The 14623-nt window shown below is 42.7% G+C and overlaps 2 protein-coding genes across 5 annotated transcripts; one reads left to right on the top strand and one right to left on the bottom strand.

Moving 5' to 3' along the window:
* Positions 1–1171: 1171 nt before the first annotated feature.
* OSER1 (oxidative stress responsive serine rich 1) lies at positions 1172–7573 on the bottom strand. Its single transcript, XM_009567550.2, has 3 exons — positions 4532–7573; positions 2677–2787; positions 1172–1984 (listed from the first exon to the last, which is right to left on the bottom strand). The coding sequence occupies exons 1-3, from the start codon at positions 4606–4608 to the stop codon at positions 1294–1296; spliced, it is 879 nt and encodes a 292-aa protein (XP_009565845.1). The 5' UTR covers positions 4609–7573; the 3' UTR covers positions 1172–1293.
* Positions 7574–7868: 295 nt separating this feature from the next.
* Positions 7869–13334, top strand: LOC104065122 (oxidative stress-responsive serine-rich protein 1). 4 transcript variants are annotated; one of them, XM_054081117.1, is made up of 4 exons: positions 7869–8011; positions 9755–9926; positions 10946–11053; positions 11705–13333. In XM_054081117.1, the coding sequence occupies exons 2-4, from the start codon at positions 9850–9852 to the stop codon at positions 12393–12395; spliced, it is 876 nt and encodes a 291-aa protein (XP_053937092.1). In that variant the 5' UTR covers positions 7869–8011; positions 9755–9849; the 3' UTR covers positions 12396–13333. The 4 variants fall into 4 exon arrangements, with proteins under 4 accessions (XP_053937092.1, XP_009565846.1, XP_053937090.1 ...); XM_009567551.2 differs by having other exon boundaries at positions 7895–8011; positions 9806–9926; XM_054081115.1 differs by lacking the exon at positions 7869–8011 and adding an exon at positions 8086–8225.
* Positions 13335–14623: the final 1289 nt, after the last annotated feature.

Below are 14623 nucleotides of genomic sequence, written 5' to 3' on the forward strand. Positions count from 1 at the left end.
AATAGTAAAGACAACACAACTCACCTCCCCCTCAACAAATCACAGTATTTGATGGGATGCTCCTCTGATGCACATATTACAGACAAATTATGCTGATGCACACTCAGTATGGCAAACTGGTTGTTCCTGAAGAAGCAAATTTCAGTAAGAACGCAAAGCTCCACCAGTATTTTGGACCTGGACAAAGCACCTAAAGTGACAATGGTTTAGTAAAACAAAAGGAGGGGAAAGAAAATACAGCACACGATTTCCCTACAGTGCAGCTGACAACTCTTTGCTGAAGTGTACAAATCTTAATCCCTGAAGGGTTCTATTTGGTGTTACAGAGCAGGCTGAACAAAGCTTAAAATACAGTGCAGGAATTATGACCACTGCAGGCTGTGTCAGCCTTCAAAAAACCCCAAAACTGAATAGAGCCCATCATTTCATTTCTTCTCTGGTTAACTGGAAACTGGAGAAGCAACCTCCCTGAAGAGAGCACGTGTATTCCTGCTTCTGCAGACAAGTCTGTAATGCCCGTTGGACACTCAACAAAACATTATGCTTGCTTTACATCTTCCTCTAGCCAACACTATAGAGATCAGGATAGCCTTTTGGAACAACCTGGCTTTGATCATCCAGGTTTCTTTTTTCATTAGGCAGCCCGGCAAGCAAATGTTATGTTAACATAACAGCATCTGACTACATTAATACAATACAAGACAAGCAGGAGAACGCCTGTTCAGTCAATCAGAAAATAAAGCCTCGTTAGACAAAAGAAATAATGTCTCCAACCCAAGAAAAGATAACTCTGTCTCTTGAATTCACCTAGAGAGGCAACAGTACCAAGATGAGGACAGGAGATGGTCACTCCTTTATGAAATAAAATCAGAGGCACAAGCATCCAAAACCACAAGGGTTCATCTGAGATCAAAGAAACTTCAGCAACAAAGCTGAATTACACCAAGTTTCTCACAATAACAGCTCTGATCACCAAGCAGTCCAGAGACTTGTCCAACAAACCAAAATGGGATGACTTGAAACCAAGTATAATTTTCTAAATGATAGGTCACTTAAGTATAGGCAGGTATGCTTTAAACACATTCACTGTGTTTACTTCATTATCTGTTCCAAGCTTAAACTATAATGCTTAAGCTAAAATGTTTGTCCAGCTTAAAAAACGAACACTAGCTAAGATGCAAAGCAGTGTTTTTATTGCAAGCACAGTGAACAGGCATTGGGTTGGATCTCATATGAGTGTGACGGAGGGCAGATTTAAATCACCCACCCTTCTGTTTTAAGTGCTCAATGCTGTCAGGTGTACATCATTTCTGCCATGCGAGACATTTTCTTTGGAATACACAAGTAATATTCCATGTATCCTGAAAGATCTTCAATAGTCACATCGTCCACAAAGGCCCTGGCTTGCTCAGAGCAAGAACGTGGAGAACTTAAGGGAGTTCTTGATGGCAAGGACTGGGAGTGATCCTCAGGAACTGTTCTTCTATCAGGTGCCATCAGAAGGGTGTTCTGCAAGCCAGAGAATTTGTATACTTCCATATCTTGCCATCGTTTACACTGACAGGCTTTATCTGCACAGGCACATGACTTATTCGCGTTCAGCTTGGACACAGATTGAAAGTCAGAAAGCTCCCAAGCCTTTAGGCTTGCTTTGGATACAAGAGAAACAGCAGCTGGAGAGTTCTGTTTGTTCTCTGATGCCGACTGCGTAACAGGAGCTCCCAAAGACTCAACACCAGCTTCCTTCTGGCCAATGTCAGGAGCAATACTGCACCGTTCGTGTGCACAATCTTCCTTTGGGACTGGCATCCCAAACTCGGTGCTGTCTTCTGAGGCATTGATCTGGCTCTTGTGCGCTAGCTGGTTGCACACGGAATGTGTTTTTGTGCTGCAATGGATAAACTTTGGAGGATGAAGAATCGGAGACTTGGAACGCCTGCAACGCTGGGTTCTCACAACTCCTCTTGAAGATTTCTTCATAGACCTACCAAGGAAAGAGATGATAGAGAGTGAAGACTCACCAAAAGACTTAATGCTGGATTGCAAATAACATGGGGCAAAATCTCTACTGCATTTATATTGCATGCAAAAGATTTAAGCTCAGAACATTTGCTCAGTGTATTCTACTATCTTGGAATCTTTGTTCCAGTCAAGCAGCTGTATAAAATATAAAAGGAACACCTGAGAGGTGAAACCTAAAGTGCATGCTTTTAAGATTATAAATGAGTACAGCACACGAGGCAAGAAAATAAACCCTAAAAGAAGGACAAACCAAAAGATGACAGCACAAAACTAATGAATCAAAAAGGGTAGTTTTGTTTCAGAGCAAAAGAAGCGTGAATTCCTACATAGACAATCCAGAAACCAATTCACTACTTTAATTTAGTTCCCAAGGCATACTCATAACTTCTGCAACATCAAACAGTTATTGGAAGAGATGTATTCATGACTCTCTGATTCAAGAACAGCAGTTCCTTTCACTTCATATAATTATAAATCAGAATAGTAGTCACCTATGAACAGAAAAATGTGGTGTAGAGTATTTTAAACAATCTCTTTAATAAAGAAAACTTGGGACTCTTGTGTAGGGGGGTAGTTACTAGAAAATTTGTTTATTTAAAATTCCCTTCTAACACAGTATCATTTGAAGTAGTCTGATTATCCTTAGCTTCTTACCCATGCCAGGTTTCCTTAGAAGCACACACGTTCTTAGCTTTGGTTTCATCTGCCACTGTTCTAACTGGTGCTCTAGGACTTGTGTCTTCACCCACAGAGAGAGAAGCAGATCTGTGAAAGAGAGAATGAAAAGTTAACAGCCTAGACTGGTTGGCATAAAGAGTATGAAAAAGCTTATCAATCGTATTTCCCAGAAAAGATTGCCACAAATAATTTACACTGTCTCAGAAGACCTGCCCACAAAGAAGACTCAAATCAGAAAGAAAGGGTTTACACATCCCTATCTCATAAATTTGTGAAACAGAATTTTTCACCAAACCTGATACCATTCAGCAACCAGACTGCAAATCCAAACTCCACACATCAATGTCTAAAGCTCACACAATGGCTGAATTTCAGTTTCCTGGGAGAAGGGAGGGGAAAAATACCATCACTGAAGAAAAACACCGCTCTTTCCAGAGACACATAAGCCATTCTTTCCAAAAAGTAAACGTTCTTTGGACATAAATAGATTTTGTTTAACTGAAGAACACATAAGCCTGTGTTTAGGACAGCGTAAGCTACAACTCTTCACACTATTGCAAGTTCAAACACTTGAACAAAGCTTGTGTCAGATCTTCAACTTCTATTCACATGAGGGTCCTCAGAAGAGTTACTAATTTTTCCCATTTTCATGGAGCTGTAACAATCCCAAGACCAATTTTTCCATGTTGTGACTTCACGTATTACAGTGGAATTCACAAGAAAAATATTTTCCAAAATGTATCAAATTGGTTTGTAACAGAAACTGAAAATAAGTCTCCACACACTGTTCTAGGATAGCTTTAATGATTATTTAATAGAAGCTAAACTATTAGTCTTATAAACCTGGTATTTTCCATTTACAGAGCAATGAACACAGAGCAGTAAATTGAAGGCCAAGGCCAACAGTAAAAACTCCAAAGTAATTAAGAACGCCTGACTTGGAAGCAGGACTAGAGATAAAGAAGAAATAAGAGACACTTGGATGGTGATGCACTGCTAATTCAAGTGAGTTACTTGAATGAAAGACAGCTACTTGCCATCAAAGTTCTTCACATTTACATACTGCCTTACCTACACTTCATTTCAGTCACCATCACAACTGCACCACTGACAATAGCTTACTGAAAGACAGCACTGTAAAAATAATACGTAACGGTATGCATTTGTCAGCAGAAAAAAACTTTATATAGAAGCCTTTTTTTTTTTTCATCTTGGGTAAAAACAATCATTGTCAACGGAAGACACATGCTGCTTGTGTTCTGCTACCTGGGCCAGGAAGGTAAGTGCCACATGTCAGATCTCCCACAAAACATGACAACTCAAAAAGCATTCTTTCCCAGTTAGTGATACTGGTTATAAATAGGAAATTTGTGACATCAATAAAAATAGTTTGTGTGGGAATCATGTACTGAATCAAATTTCTCCTTTACTGATATAGGAAGGACATTTCTCTCCTGGGAAGAGATGGGAATTTATTCTCACAATGGTCCTTCAGAACCATGACAATCTTCAAAAGCAGAGTTTTAGTGCTACGGACACAACTTCTGGCAACCAGATTTATGACCAAACTCACTTGAAGCATCATAAGCTGCTGACTATTGGTAGGTTTGTTTCAAGCCTGTTGGGAGCTAACAGTGATCAAACAAATTACAATTTCTTCAGAACTGATGTTAACCACTAGTGAATTTATCCCAGTTTAGTTAGCTAGAATGAAGGCTTTCAGCACCTAACCTTTTGGTATTACCTCATCCCTTCAGATTTAAAGGGAAAGGTGTTCCCTTTGAGTCTGTTGTAGTATGTTAACTCCGTACCTCCCTGTGGTTTTACTCACCCAGCAGTGGCCACTCTTAGCTTTTTGAATGCTGTCTGTAGGCTTTCCTCTTCTCCATCCTTAGCTTCTGTTTTCATTATTGGGATGGCCAGAAGCTGACAGAGTTACCATGTGCTGCTAATAGCAGAGAAGAGACATGAATGTAAGAACCTTGTCAAAAACATTAGTTGCCCAGCAGCATCATAACACATGAAAATATACTCGAAATAGCACACTGAGCGCACAAAGCTGAGGTCATTCTAGTACAACATTTTTGAAAGTTGATTCAGAACAAGCTTTACAATACCCAAGAACAGAACAAACAGTCTCTTATACAGCTGCAGAGGTGAATTAGCAATTTAAAGTAAAATTTGGTGTCAACAGCATCTTGCGCATCCATTACAGCTTAGACAGACTTTTCTGTTTGTCTTGCAGTGTTACCAGAATAACTCCAGACAAGGCGAAAGGCGAAAAGGAACAACATCAGAAAGAGACAACTTTCTAAAACTACTATTTCCAACTTTGGGACTTATGTTACTTACCAACTTAAAAAACCCAAACCAACAGAATTTTCTTAAAACAAGATAAAATTTTAAGCTAAACAAAGTTTTTTGATCTTGTGCTTAGATCCTAGCATGAGTTACACAATCCTTCAGAACACGGTATCTTAATTGCAAATAGCAATTAAAATTGCTGTGGAGTCTCCCTCTTTGGAAGTACTTAAAATCTGTCTGGACATGGTTCTGCACTACCAGCCCGAGGTAGCCCTACAAAGGGCAAAGGGGCTGGACCTCCAAGGATCCCTGCCAACCTCAACCATTCCATGATTCTGTACCTTCCCGAAGCTCTAAGAATCCATTAGGAAGGCAACTATCCAAACCCAGCAAATGATAACAGCTTAGAGCGCTAACTCTACCTAATAATATACCAATAACACCTATGTTAGCACTACTATTACCAGCTGAGCAACAGCTTTTTTTGCTGCATGGAAAAGAAAAGGTCTCAGTAAAGAGAGAAGTGTGATCTGAACCTCTGCAGCAGATACAGAGAGGTAATTTCTGTTCCCTCACCACCTCACTCCAGCTGGAGGTGGCAGCTCTCTCTGCTGTTGTTCCGGGTTGCTCACCCTGCTACAATTTCCTCTGGACGCCATGTATTGCAGACAGCTATTATGAGACACAAGGATGATGCACATCACAACTTCAATGTGCACATTGTCTGTGAGTCAGACGGCAAGTAAACACGAAAGGAGGAAGCCAACACAGGGGCTGACAACATAACGCTCATCTGAGCCAGTTGTTGTTTCAGACAGCCTCTTAGTTAACTACCACTAATACAGCGAAACAGGTGGCCCCTACTTCAGAAAGTTTTTTTCCTCTGACCCAAAGAGAAGGTTCTTTACAATAATAATAAAAAAGGGACGTAGACTGGATTTCTAAAGTGACAAGCCCCTGTATCACATAACTTTAAAAAGAAAGTGATAGTAAAACATTTTAAAGCACTGCACGATTCAAAATGTACTACCAGCTTAGACTAAACATTTTACCCTGCTGCCCTTCACTGCTGACCCAGCAAACCCTCAAAGTGATGCAGAATTAATTCATCTAAAAACCCACTCACTGCAAGCATTCAGTATAAACTTCAGACACAACAGCTAGCTAGCACCAAAACCAAGAAATGACAAATTACCGTGAAACCCCTCTAAGTTTAACACTGTGTCCAGCCCCATGTGTTCCTTATCTCCTAGGAGAACACACATTCATCCTTTCCCAGTGTATCCACAGCCATTTCCAGGTGGCTTGGGATGGTGGGCCCTGCTGGGTACCATGCTGTTCCGTTACCTTTTCTTCCTTTGTTTTCATCACTTCACCTGGAACAACTTGGGGAGAGGCTGTAGTTACAAAACTATTGCAAGTAGGTAGTTTTTTACTTATAAAAAATAAGTAATATATTTTGATTTTTGTCATGTTAGTTGAAAGAACTAATTAAATTGGTACGCTGGCAGATGGAGCGGGTCAACAGCAGTATGCCATGTTTCTCCGAATACCAAACATTTATCTCGCACATTATGTCTCAAAAAGTGCCAGTGTAACTGGTAATCTCTGCTGAGATTTCTGGTTTGACCACAGAAATGTCCATTGCAGCCCCATGGCAAGAGGCATGTAATTAGACATAATGACTGTTCTAAGTTGATGGTGCTGATACTGAAAATGCTGGCAAATAAACTCTCTAAGACTCGTTTGGGAAAACAAGCACCCTTTATCAAGCCCGAGCAACGTGAGGGAGCGATCTCCACCAATCGTGTGCAGCGAGACAAAAGCTGGGGTCAGAATATATTTCCCACTTATATGCATATGTATAGATTTTCCCAGAAATCTAATGCATATTCTATTACTTCCCAGGGACTAATTTTAATGCTATTGTGAACTTCACAACAGTCAAAACTCTTGCTAATTTGGAGCTGGCTCCGGCTCTCTGCTTGACCTTGCCTTTGAGATAGAGACGCACTGCAAACAGAGGTGAATACAGAAGAAGAGACATCTGTTCAGCACAAGAACATTATTGAACACAAGGCATTATTGTCAAAGAATAAACAGTGTCTGGAAAAACACTGTTTTAAAGAAAACATGTTATTGGAAGGACCTTCTGTATAACTTTCAAAAAAATACAATTATTTAGACGAAACTTTAGCTTAAATCAAAACAATTCCAATTTACATAATAACATATTCCACTTTTTGTAATAGTAACTACTTCTCGTATCAGTGCTGCTATGGGCATAGATCATTCCCACTACAGGCATCAAACATTAGTGCAAAGTGGCTGATTTTGTGCAGAAAACACAGCTTCTATCGTGGCTTTGGGCAGCTACACTAACTTCAGAGTACCTAACACTAAAAAAAAAGTTTTATGTTACTTTTAAAAGGTATAGGGTATGAAAATACGGAATACTTCAATCTGGGTGCTACAGGGTGCAGCGTCCCCTCCTCACCCAGAGAGCCTCGGCACTGCCCTCCACCGCGGCCACGGCCTGAGAGGAGGGAGTAGCTGAGAGGGGGTAGTGGGTGAGAGAGGGAGTAGGTGGGGTAGCTGGGAGGGAGGACGGGGGAGGGGGATGAGGGCTGGAATGGGGACGGGGGGCGAGAGGGAGGAGGGGACGCGGAAATCCCCAGCAGCGGCCCCGGGCGGAGGTCTCAGGAAGAACGGGGGGGGTCACGAGAACGGGGGGGGGGGTCACGAGAACGGGGGGGGGGGGTCACGAGAACGGGGGGGGGGGTCACGAGCGGAGCAGGGGGGAATCCCGAGAAGGAGGGAAGGGGGGAGGGGTATCCGCCGCCCGCACTCACCGCGCCCCCAGTCCCGCCCGCCGGACCGCGAGCGCCGCTCCCTCCTCGCCGCCACCCCAACCAGCCCCTTCGCACCGGAAGTGAGGGCGGTGGAGCGCCTGTGACGTCACTTCCGGTTGGCGCCACCGCCCCGAACGTCAGGCTGCGAAACGGAGGTGAGGGGGGCCCGCGGGGCTCGTCCTGTCTGGGCCCGTTTTGTCGCGGCGGGAAGGGGGGCGGGGGGACGGAGGGGAGCGGCCGGGCACGCCGGGCCGGGCGGGAGAGGCCCTGGGGCAGCCGGCGGGGCCGCTGCGAAACGGCGGCCCCGGGGACACTCGAAGGAGCTGCTGTTCCGAAAAGTGGAATATTGTTGATTTACGTGAAAGTAGAGTAAGGCTTCATCTAAATAATTGGGGTTTTTTTCTGAAAGTTAGGCAGAATTTCCCTGTGATCGCATGTTTTCTTTAAAACAGAGTTTTTCTAGCCGCTGTTCGTTCTTTGCAGGTGATAACTTCTCGTGTTTAGTGTGATCTGTGCTGAACAGATGTCTCTTCTTCTATAATCTTCTCTTTGTAGCCTTTCCCTATCTCAAATGTAAGGTCAGACTAAGAGCTGGCCGCAGCGCTCTAAATTAGCAAGAGATTTTACTGTTGTGACGGTAATAACAACATTAATATTAATCTTTGGAAAGTAATAGAATATGTATAAGATTTCTGGGAATGTTTATACACACGCATGTAAGTGGGAAACATATTCTGTCACCAGCTCTTGTCTTACTCACATAACTCATGGAGATCGCTGCCTCATGTTGTCCAGGCCTGATAAAGGGTGCTTGCTCTCTAAAACACCAAAACAAGTCTTAGAGAGTTTATTTGATGGCATTTTTGGCCTTGGGCAGCCTGCTTTAGAGGGTTGTCTCTGCCCATGGCAGGAGGGTTGGAACTAGATGATCTTTAAGGTCCCTTCCAACCCTACCTATTCTATGTTTATGATTTTTGGCATCACTGGGAACTGCCATGGCCTTTGAGGCAACTAGGTCGGCAGGGGCAGTGTCCCGATGAGCTAGTGCTGCCCAGTGTCAGCAGGGAGGAGCCACGGCGGCGGGAAGCACTGAGCCCTCACCACTGCTGTATCTGTCTTGCAGCTTGTGTTGGGGCTGCGCTTGTGGACAGAATGTGTATTGTTTGTTCACCTCATGAAATGAGGGCACTTCACTGTTTTTGAGACAAGCTCCCTGAGACGTCCTGGCCTGTATCAGAAGTGGTGTAGCCAGCAGGACCAGAGAAGGGAGCATGTTCCTGTACTCAGCATTGATGAGGCCACACCTCAAATCCTGTGTTCAGTTTTGAGCCTCTCACTACAAGAAGGACGTTAAGGTGCTGGACTGTGTCCACAGAAGGGGAATGAAGCTGGTGAAGGCTGGAGAACGTGTCTTTTGAGGAGCAGCCAGTGGAATTTGGGATGTTTAACCTAGAGAAAAGGAGCGGGAGAGGATTGAGGGGAGACTGTCTACACTATCTACAGTTACCTGAAAGGATGTAGTGAGGTGGGTGCTGGTCTCTTCTCCCAAGTAACAAATGATGGGTCAAGAGGAAGCAGCCTCAAGTTGCACCAGGAAAGGTTCAGATTAGACATCAGGAAAAATTTCTTCAACCAAAAGGGTTATCAGGCACTGGAGCAGGCTGCCCAGGGAATTCATGGAGTCACCATCCCTGCAGGTGTTTAAAAGACAGGTAGATGCTCAGGGATATGGTTTAGTAGTGGACAGGTACGGTTGGACTCAATCTCAAAGGTCTTCCAACCAAACAATTCTATGATTCTTCTGAGAGTTCATAGGTTGCAGTGGAAAATAGTGGAAGGGCCTGGAAAGAAGGCGGAGACATTGCCCGCAGAAGAATGACCATCCGTTATCTTTTCAGTTTTGCAGAGACGTGTGTCCAGACCATCAAATCCTAATTCCTGTCTTGCAGCTTTTTCTATATGGCACAACAGGTTACGCACTGAGAGCCTGTCAATGGACTTGGAAGCTAAAGATGAAGAGGAAGAGAGTCTGCAAACAGCTTTCAAAAAGCTGAGGGTGGATGCAGCAGGGTGAGTGAGCAGCAAAAAGGACAATGTTGATTTGTCAGTTTCTTATTATGTATTTGTATTTGTTTTCCTTTTTTATGAATCTCTAAACAAATGTCATTTCGTGAGAGGTTCCTTACTTTCCATCAGGTGAAAACTCCATCGTTTCACATGAAATGCATTCATCGTAACTGTCTAACAAGCAAAGCAGTCCATTATTGCTGACTAATTTTGACACAATATCCAACTGAAATTACACAGTGACTGTATGAAAACATGAAATGACTCACCCAAAGCAGTTAATCTACTCTTAACTGTTGTGGTAGCTTTAGTCATCTTGTGTGATACAGAACTTGTTTGACCATTGATGTAAATGCTGGTGTCTTCAGCCACACTATCAGCCTTTACTGTAGCACGTGAAGATTTCCTTGGAAAGTGTCTGTGGGGCTGTAGTGTCTCTGTAATGTGCTGGAGAGCCCAGCCATCAGAACTACAGACTCACATGCTGAGGCATTTGTATTTGCTGTCTCTACCTCCAGGGCTAGATTTTTTTTTTTTTCATTCCGGTTTTATGTGGGAAATTTAATGAGAAATAAATTAGCAATTTGTCCTTGTCTGTTGTTGTACCTCATTCACTGCTTCACCAACAACTCCTCGGCCTGCTGCTGTGGATTCCTGATTTTGCATTTTAGATGAGTAGGAGTCTATCTTAAACTATTGTCTGACAAGAACGTTTGGAACCTGAGTTTACATTCCTTTCACGTGTCATTTTGGTGCATATAGGGCATGACATCAGCCTCTGGGTGTTTTGGCCTCCTTTAATTTCATCTCACCTATCTTTAGACAGTTTACTGAGGTTAATATAGTAAGAGCAGTTAGATCGATCTCTGCAATATCCTGTTTCTAATCACTGGCTGTAGAGGAAGCCAAGGCGGCAAGCTTCAACGTTTTAACTAAGCATCTAAAGTGAAAAGGCTGAATCTAAATTTCTGAAACAGTGTGTTCAGGCACTGCTGTAATGTGGCATTTTCCTTTTTACTCAGATGTATTGCAGCTCTGTCTGTGGGCGATGGGACGGTTCTCAGAATACCGAGAGCAGCCGTGGATGGAGCCAAGCAGCAGACTGTCTGCTCTAAAGAAGCGTGGCATGGGTAAAATATACTATTCACTGCACTGTGTGTGTGTTTCTAGTTTGAGACATTACTGTTTCCAGTGAAAGTTGTTAATTAGTTGCTTTAGCATATCTTTTCTCTCATTCCTATTACAAAACTTTACTGTAACTGTTTGGTATTATATTTTTTTAAAGTGCTTTCATCAAAGACTTAAAACCCAATATTGCCTCTTTTCTTAGAGAGGGTACCTAAAATTTTCTTTTCCATTGATTTCCTCAGAAGTCCTTTTCTTCAAGTTTTCTACCTCTACAAAACCCCTCTCACCTCTTTCTTGAGTTATCTTATTTCTGTATTGATGTACCTGGATATTCAGTGCACTTCTGTGAGCAGCTCCAACTGATATCCAGATTCTGCACTACAGTTCAGTGTGGGATGACAAAGTATCATTTGCTTAACACAGAAGATTTGGGAGGAAGTACCTTTAAATGAGGCCTGTCTGCATGCATCTTTCCCCAATCTCTTCAGACTTTGCCCCTGTTCCTGTTGGTGGCTGTTAGGGACCAGTCACTTGATTTTTCTAATCAGAAAAAAAAAAATCTTCTAAAATGTTTTTAGCCCCATTTTAGAGCTTATTGAGCTATGATGTGGATTCTGGATTTACCTACTTGCGCACCTGTTACAATCCTGCAGGTGTGTGAGAAAGCCTTTCAGAGGATCAGCAAGAGTCCCACGTCGCAGACGCTCCAAATCTCCTGTCCTGCATCCTCCCAAGTTTACATATTGCAATATGAAAGCCAATGACCAGCTGAAACACAAAACCCAGGCGGAGACATCCAAGGGTAACATCAGTTCAGACATTTTTGTTACGGCAGAACACGGTACAAAGGATAGGCACGATTCTCCTTTTGAGGCCAGTGACAACAGAACTGAACCTTTGGAAGCTTTCACCACCACCACTGAAGAGCCTTTGGAGAAGTCAAGAGAGAATTACCCTACTCTCTACTCATCCTTTGAAACTAGCCTGCATTCTAGCCAAACCTCAGATTTCCAGTCATTATCCATGCTTAGCAATGGCAGGCAGTGCCCTTGTACGGACAAGAAATGCCAGTGCAAACAGTGGCGAACCATGGAAGTGTACTCTTTCTCTGGCCTACGGAGCGTCCTGTCAGAATGCGAAAAGGCAGTCCTGGGAGTCCATGCCCCATCCCTTCAAAACAGATCCCCTTGTGGGACAGCCTCATCAGGTTCTCCCAGGTCTTGTTCTGAGCAAGCTCGAGCCTTTGTGGATGACGTGACAATTGAAGATCTTTCAGGATACATGGAATACTACTTGTATATTCCCAAGAAAATGTCTCACATGGCAGAAATGATGTATACTTGACTGAAAGCAATAGAGAATCAGTTTGTGATAATGGTTGGGTTAAATGCCTTGTCAGTGCCATGTTTTCACTATTGTGTTCGATCAAATATTCCTTTGCCTCACACAGTTTAGTTTTCTAATAAAATAAAAAATGGAATATAGTTTCTGAGCTTAGTTCTAAGAAGAATGCACTAAAGTCTCTGAATACCTTCACAAAAGGACTGTAGATCAAGTGAACTCCCTTTGTTTTTTGGTTTGTGCTGTGGCTATCCAAGCTCTGTATGTTGTTTTCATGATGTTTTGGCAAGTAAAAAAAAAAAAAAAAAAAAGCCACCTAGGTTTTTTTTCCTGAATATTTGCAGTGTTTGGAAGGTTCATTCTTAATGTGTCCCAGTACTTAGAGAAATGTTTCTGAGCTACAGCTCTGTCCTCCTCATCCTGCTCCAGAGAGAAGAATGAGAAGGCATTTGGCATTTTGGATAGGATGGATCTCCTTTCATTGAACACTATCTGCCTCCGTTTTAGTTAAATCAAATTGTGAATGCTTCCTCCTCACAGATTTGTTGGGAGGTGCAGAATGTGTGGGTGTGTGCTTTCGTAATCTAACTAGCTCACTCTTAAGCAGTTCTATTTTTCTGCAGATAAGTGAAGCTTTTAGAAGCAAAAATATATTTTGTTATTTGTGCTTTACAGATGGAATGATTTAGTGGACAATGAAGCAGGCTAACAGGATTTTTTTTGGCCATGCTGTCTCAGAAGTGGAGATAGTGGAGCCATCTATACAGATTGTTTCTGAGTATATTTGATACACAAAGCAGCGTGGAAGTAGGGTAAACAAGAGGTGTGTATTGTACAGGCTTTGTGGTGTAGAGCTGCAACATTCCTTCTGGTTGAAAATATTGAAATAAAAAGTTCTGTTGCTGCGACTTGCATTAATAAATGTTTGTCAAAAACCAGCAAATTAAAGCCTGAATAATTTAACTTACACTCATCTACCCTCATGACCTTTTTTAGTTTTAAAAAGCAGAAGTCTGCTTTCAGTGTCAGCTGTTCACAAGTGCCAAACAACTGTGTTTGAGAAAAACACTGTGATGTTTACTTACACGCTTGAAAACCAGTGGTCAGCAAGCCAAGGACTCACAAGCAGTTGTATAAAAATATATTATAGCAGGCATAGGCAGTTGGCCTTGTATTCTGTGCTAGAGGTGTCTCAGCCATTGTAGACGATAATTGCTCCCTGTAGATTGCATTCTAATCATCCCTCAAGTTCAGATTTGAAGTTCAAATAAATCCAAGTAAGCTAACATAAGAACAGAACTAAAACCTGATTTAAGTGCCACACAGCACTTATTCAGCCTGTAATATTGGCTCGTACTCTCAAATTAAATTTAACTGATTTCTAAATTTTCTTGGATTAAGTACCCATCCTTCATACTGATGCACACAGCTTTGGTTGTGCTTTCTCCTCTTTCCCTTTTTTCTCCCTTCAGTAAACCTGCACTTTGCTTTTGAAGCTAGATCCTTAGTACTTGTTATCTTTGCTGCTGCTGTTTATCAAAGGCCACTTCTGCTTTAGCAGAGGGTGTCTGCTCAAGTTTCTATTCATGTGTTGGTTTTGTGCCTTCTTTAAAATCATTTGAAGGTATTCTAGATGCGATTTCTCCCTTTTAGACTAATGATTATCCTGTCTTGGCAAGTGTTGCCCTGGGGTCCACGTGTTTGAAGCTGGGATTCATCTCGAACTAGCACAAGTACAGTTATTTAAATCTGCTCTTGGTTGTCCTGTCCCCTCTGCAGCCAGAACCCTGTAAAGGGGCACAGGGAAGCTCTTCTCCCTGGAAATGTGGGCTGCCTGCCTGGCTAAAGGTCGTCTCAAAGCAGTTGTTATTGCTGTGGAGCAGTCCTGCTTCTCTTTAATAAAGCATGCACAAATCCCTGGAGGTGTCTAGACCTTCAAGCTGGCGTTACATGAAACTAGCAGGGACTGAGGATGTGGGAATGGCACAAGGGCATTTTTCAACTGTGGAGTGGGACAGCACACAGGAGACCTGCTCTGTGTAAGGACAGCGAGGGAGCCAGGGGAATCGGTCCCTGAAGTTTAGGGCTGAGAAGTGAATTCAAAATGACAGAAGGAGGGACAGGGAAGAGTGAGAGCAGGTGCTCCAGGCACATTTCCGTTGTGTCCTCCGCAGGACAAAAGTAACCAGTAGTGAGGGGGGAACAAAAGGGGAAAGAAGAGACAACAACTC

Source organism: Cuculus canorus, chromosome 16, assembly GCF_017976375.1.
Source record: "Cuculus canorus isolate bCucCan1 chromosome 16, bCucCan1.pri, whole genome shotgun sequence".
NCBI classification, from domain to species: Eukaryota; Metazoa; Chordata; class Aves; order Cuculiformes; family Cuculidae; genus Cuculus; species Cuculus canorus.

Excerpts from the sequence above, each read along its gene's own strand:
- LOC104065122 (XM_054081117.1), top strand. The coding sequence starts at position 9,850 with ATGGACTTGGAAGCTAAAGATGAAGAGGAAGAGAGTCTGCAAACAGCT. Across the intron at positions 9,927-10,945 it reads CTGAGGGTGGATGCAGCAGG|ATGTATTGCAGCTCTGTCTG; the intron begins GTGAGTGAGCAG and ends CTTTTTACTCAG. Across the intron at positions 11,054-11,704 it reads TCTAAAGAAGCGTGGCATGG|GTGTGTGAGAAAGCCTTTCA; the intron begins GTAAAATATACT and ends ACAATCCTGCAG.
- OSER1 (XM_009567550.2), bottom strand. The coding sequence starts at position 4,608 with ATGAAAACAGAAGCTAAGGATGGAGAAGAGGAAAGCCTACAGACAGCA. Across the intron at positions 2,788-4,531 it reads CTAAGAGTGGCCACTGCTGG|ATCTGCTTCTCTCTCTGTGG; the intron begins GTGAGTAAAACC and ends TCTCTTTCACAG. Across the intron at positions 1,985-2,676 it reads TCTAAGGAAACCTGGCATGG|GTCTATGAAGAAATCTTCAA; the intron begins GTAAGAAGCTAA and ends TTTCCTTGGTAG.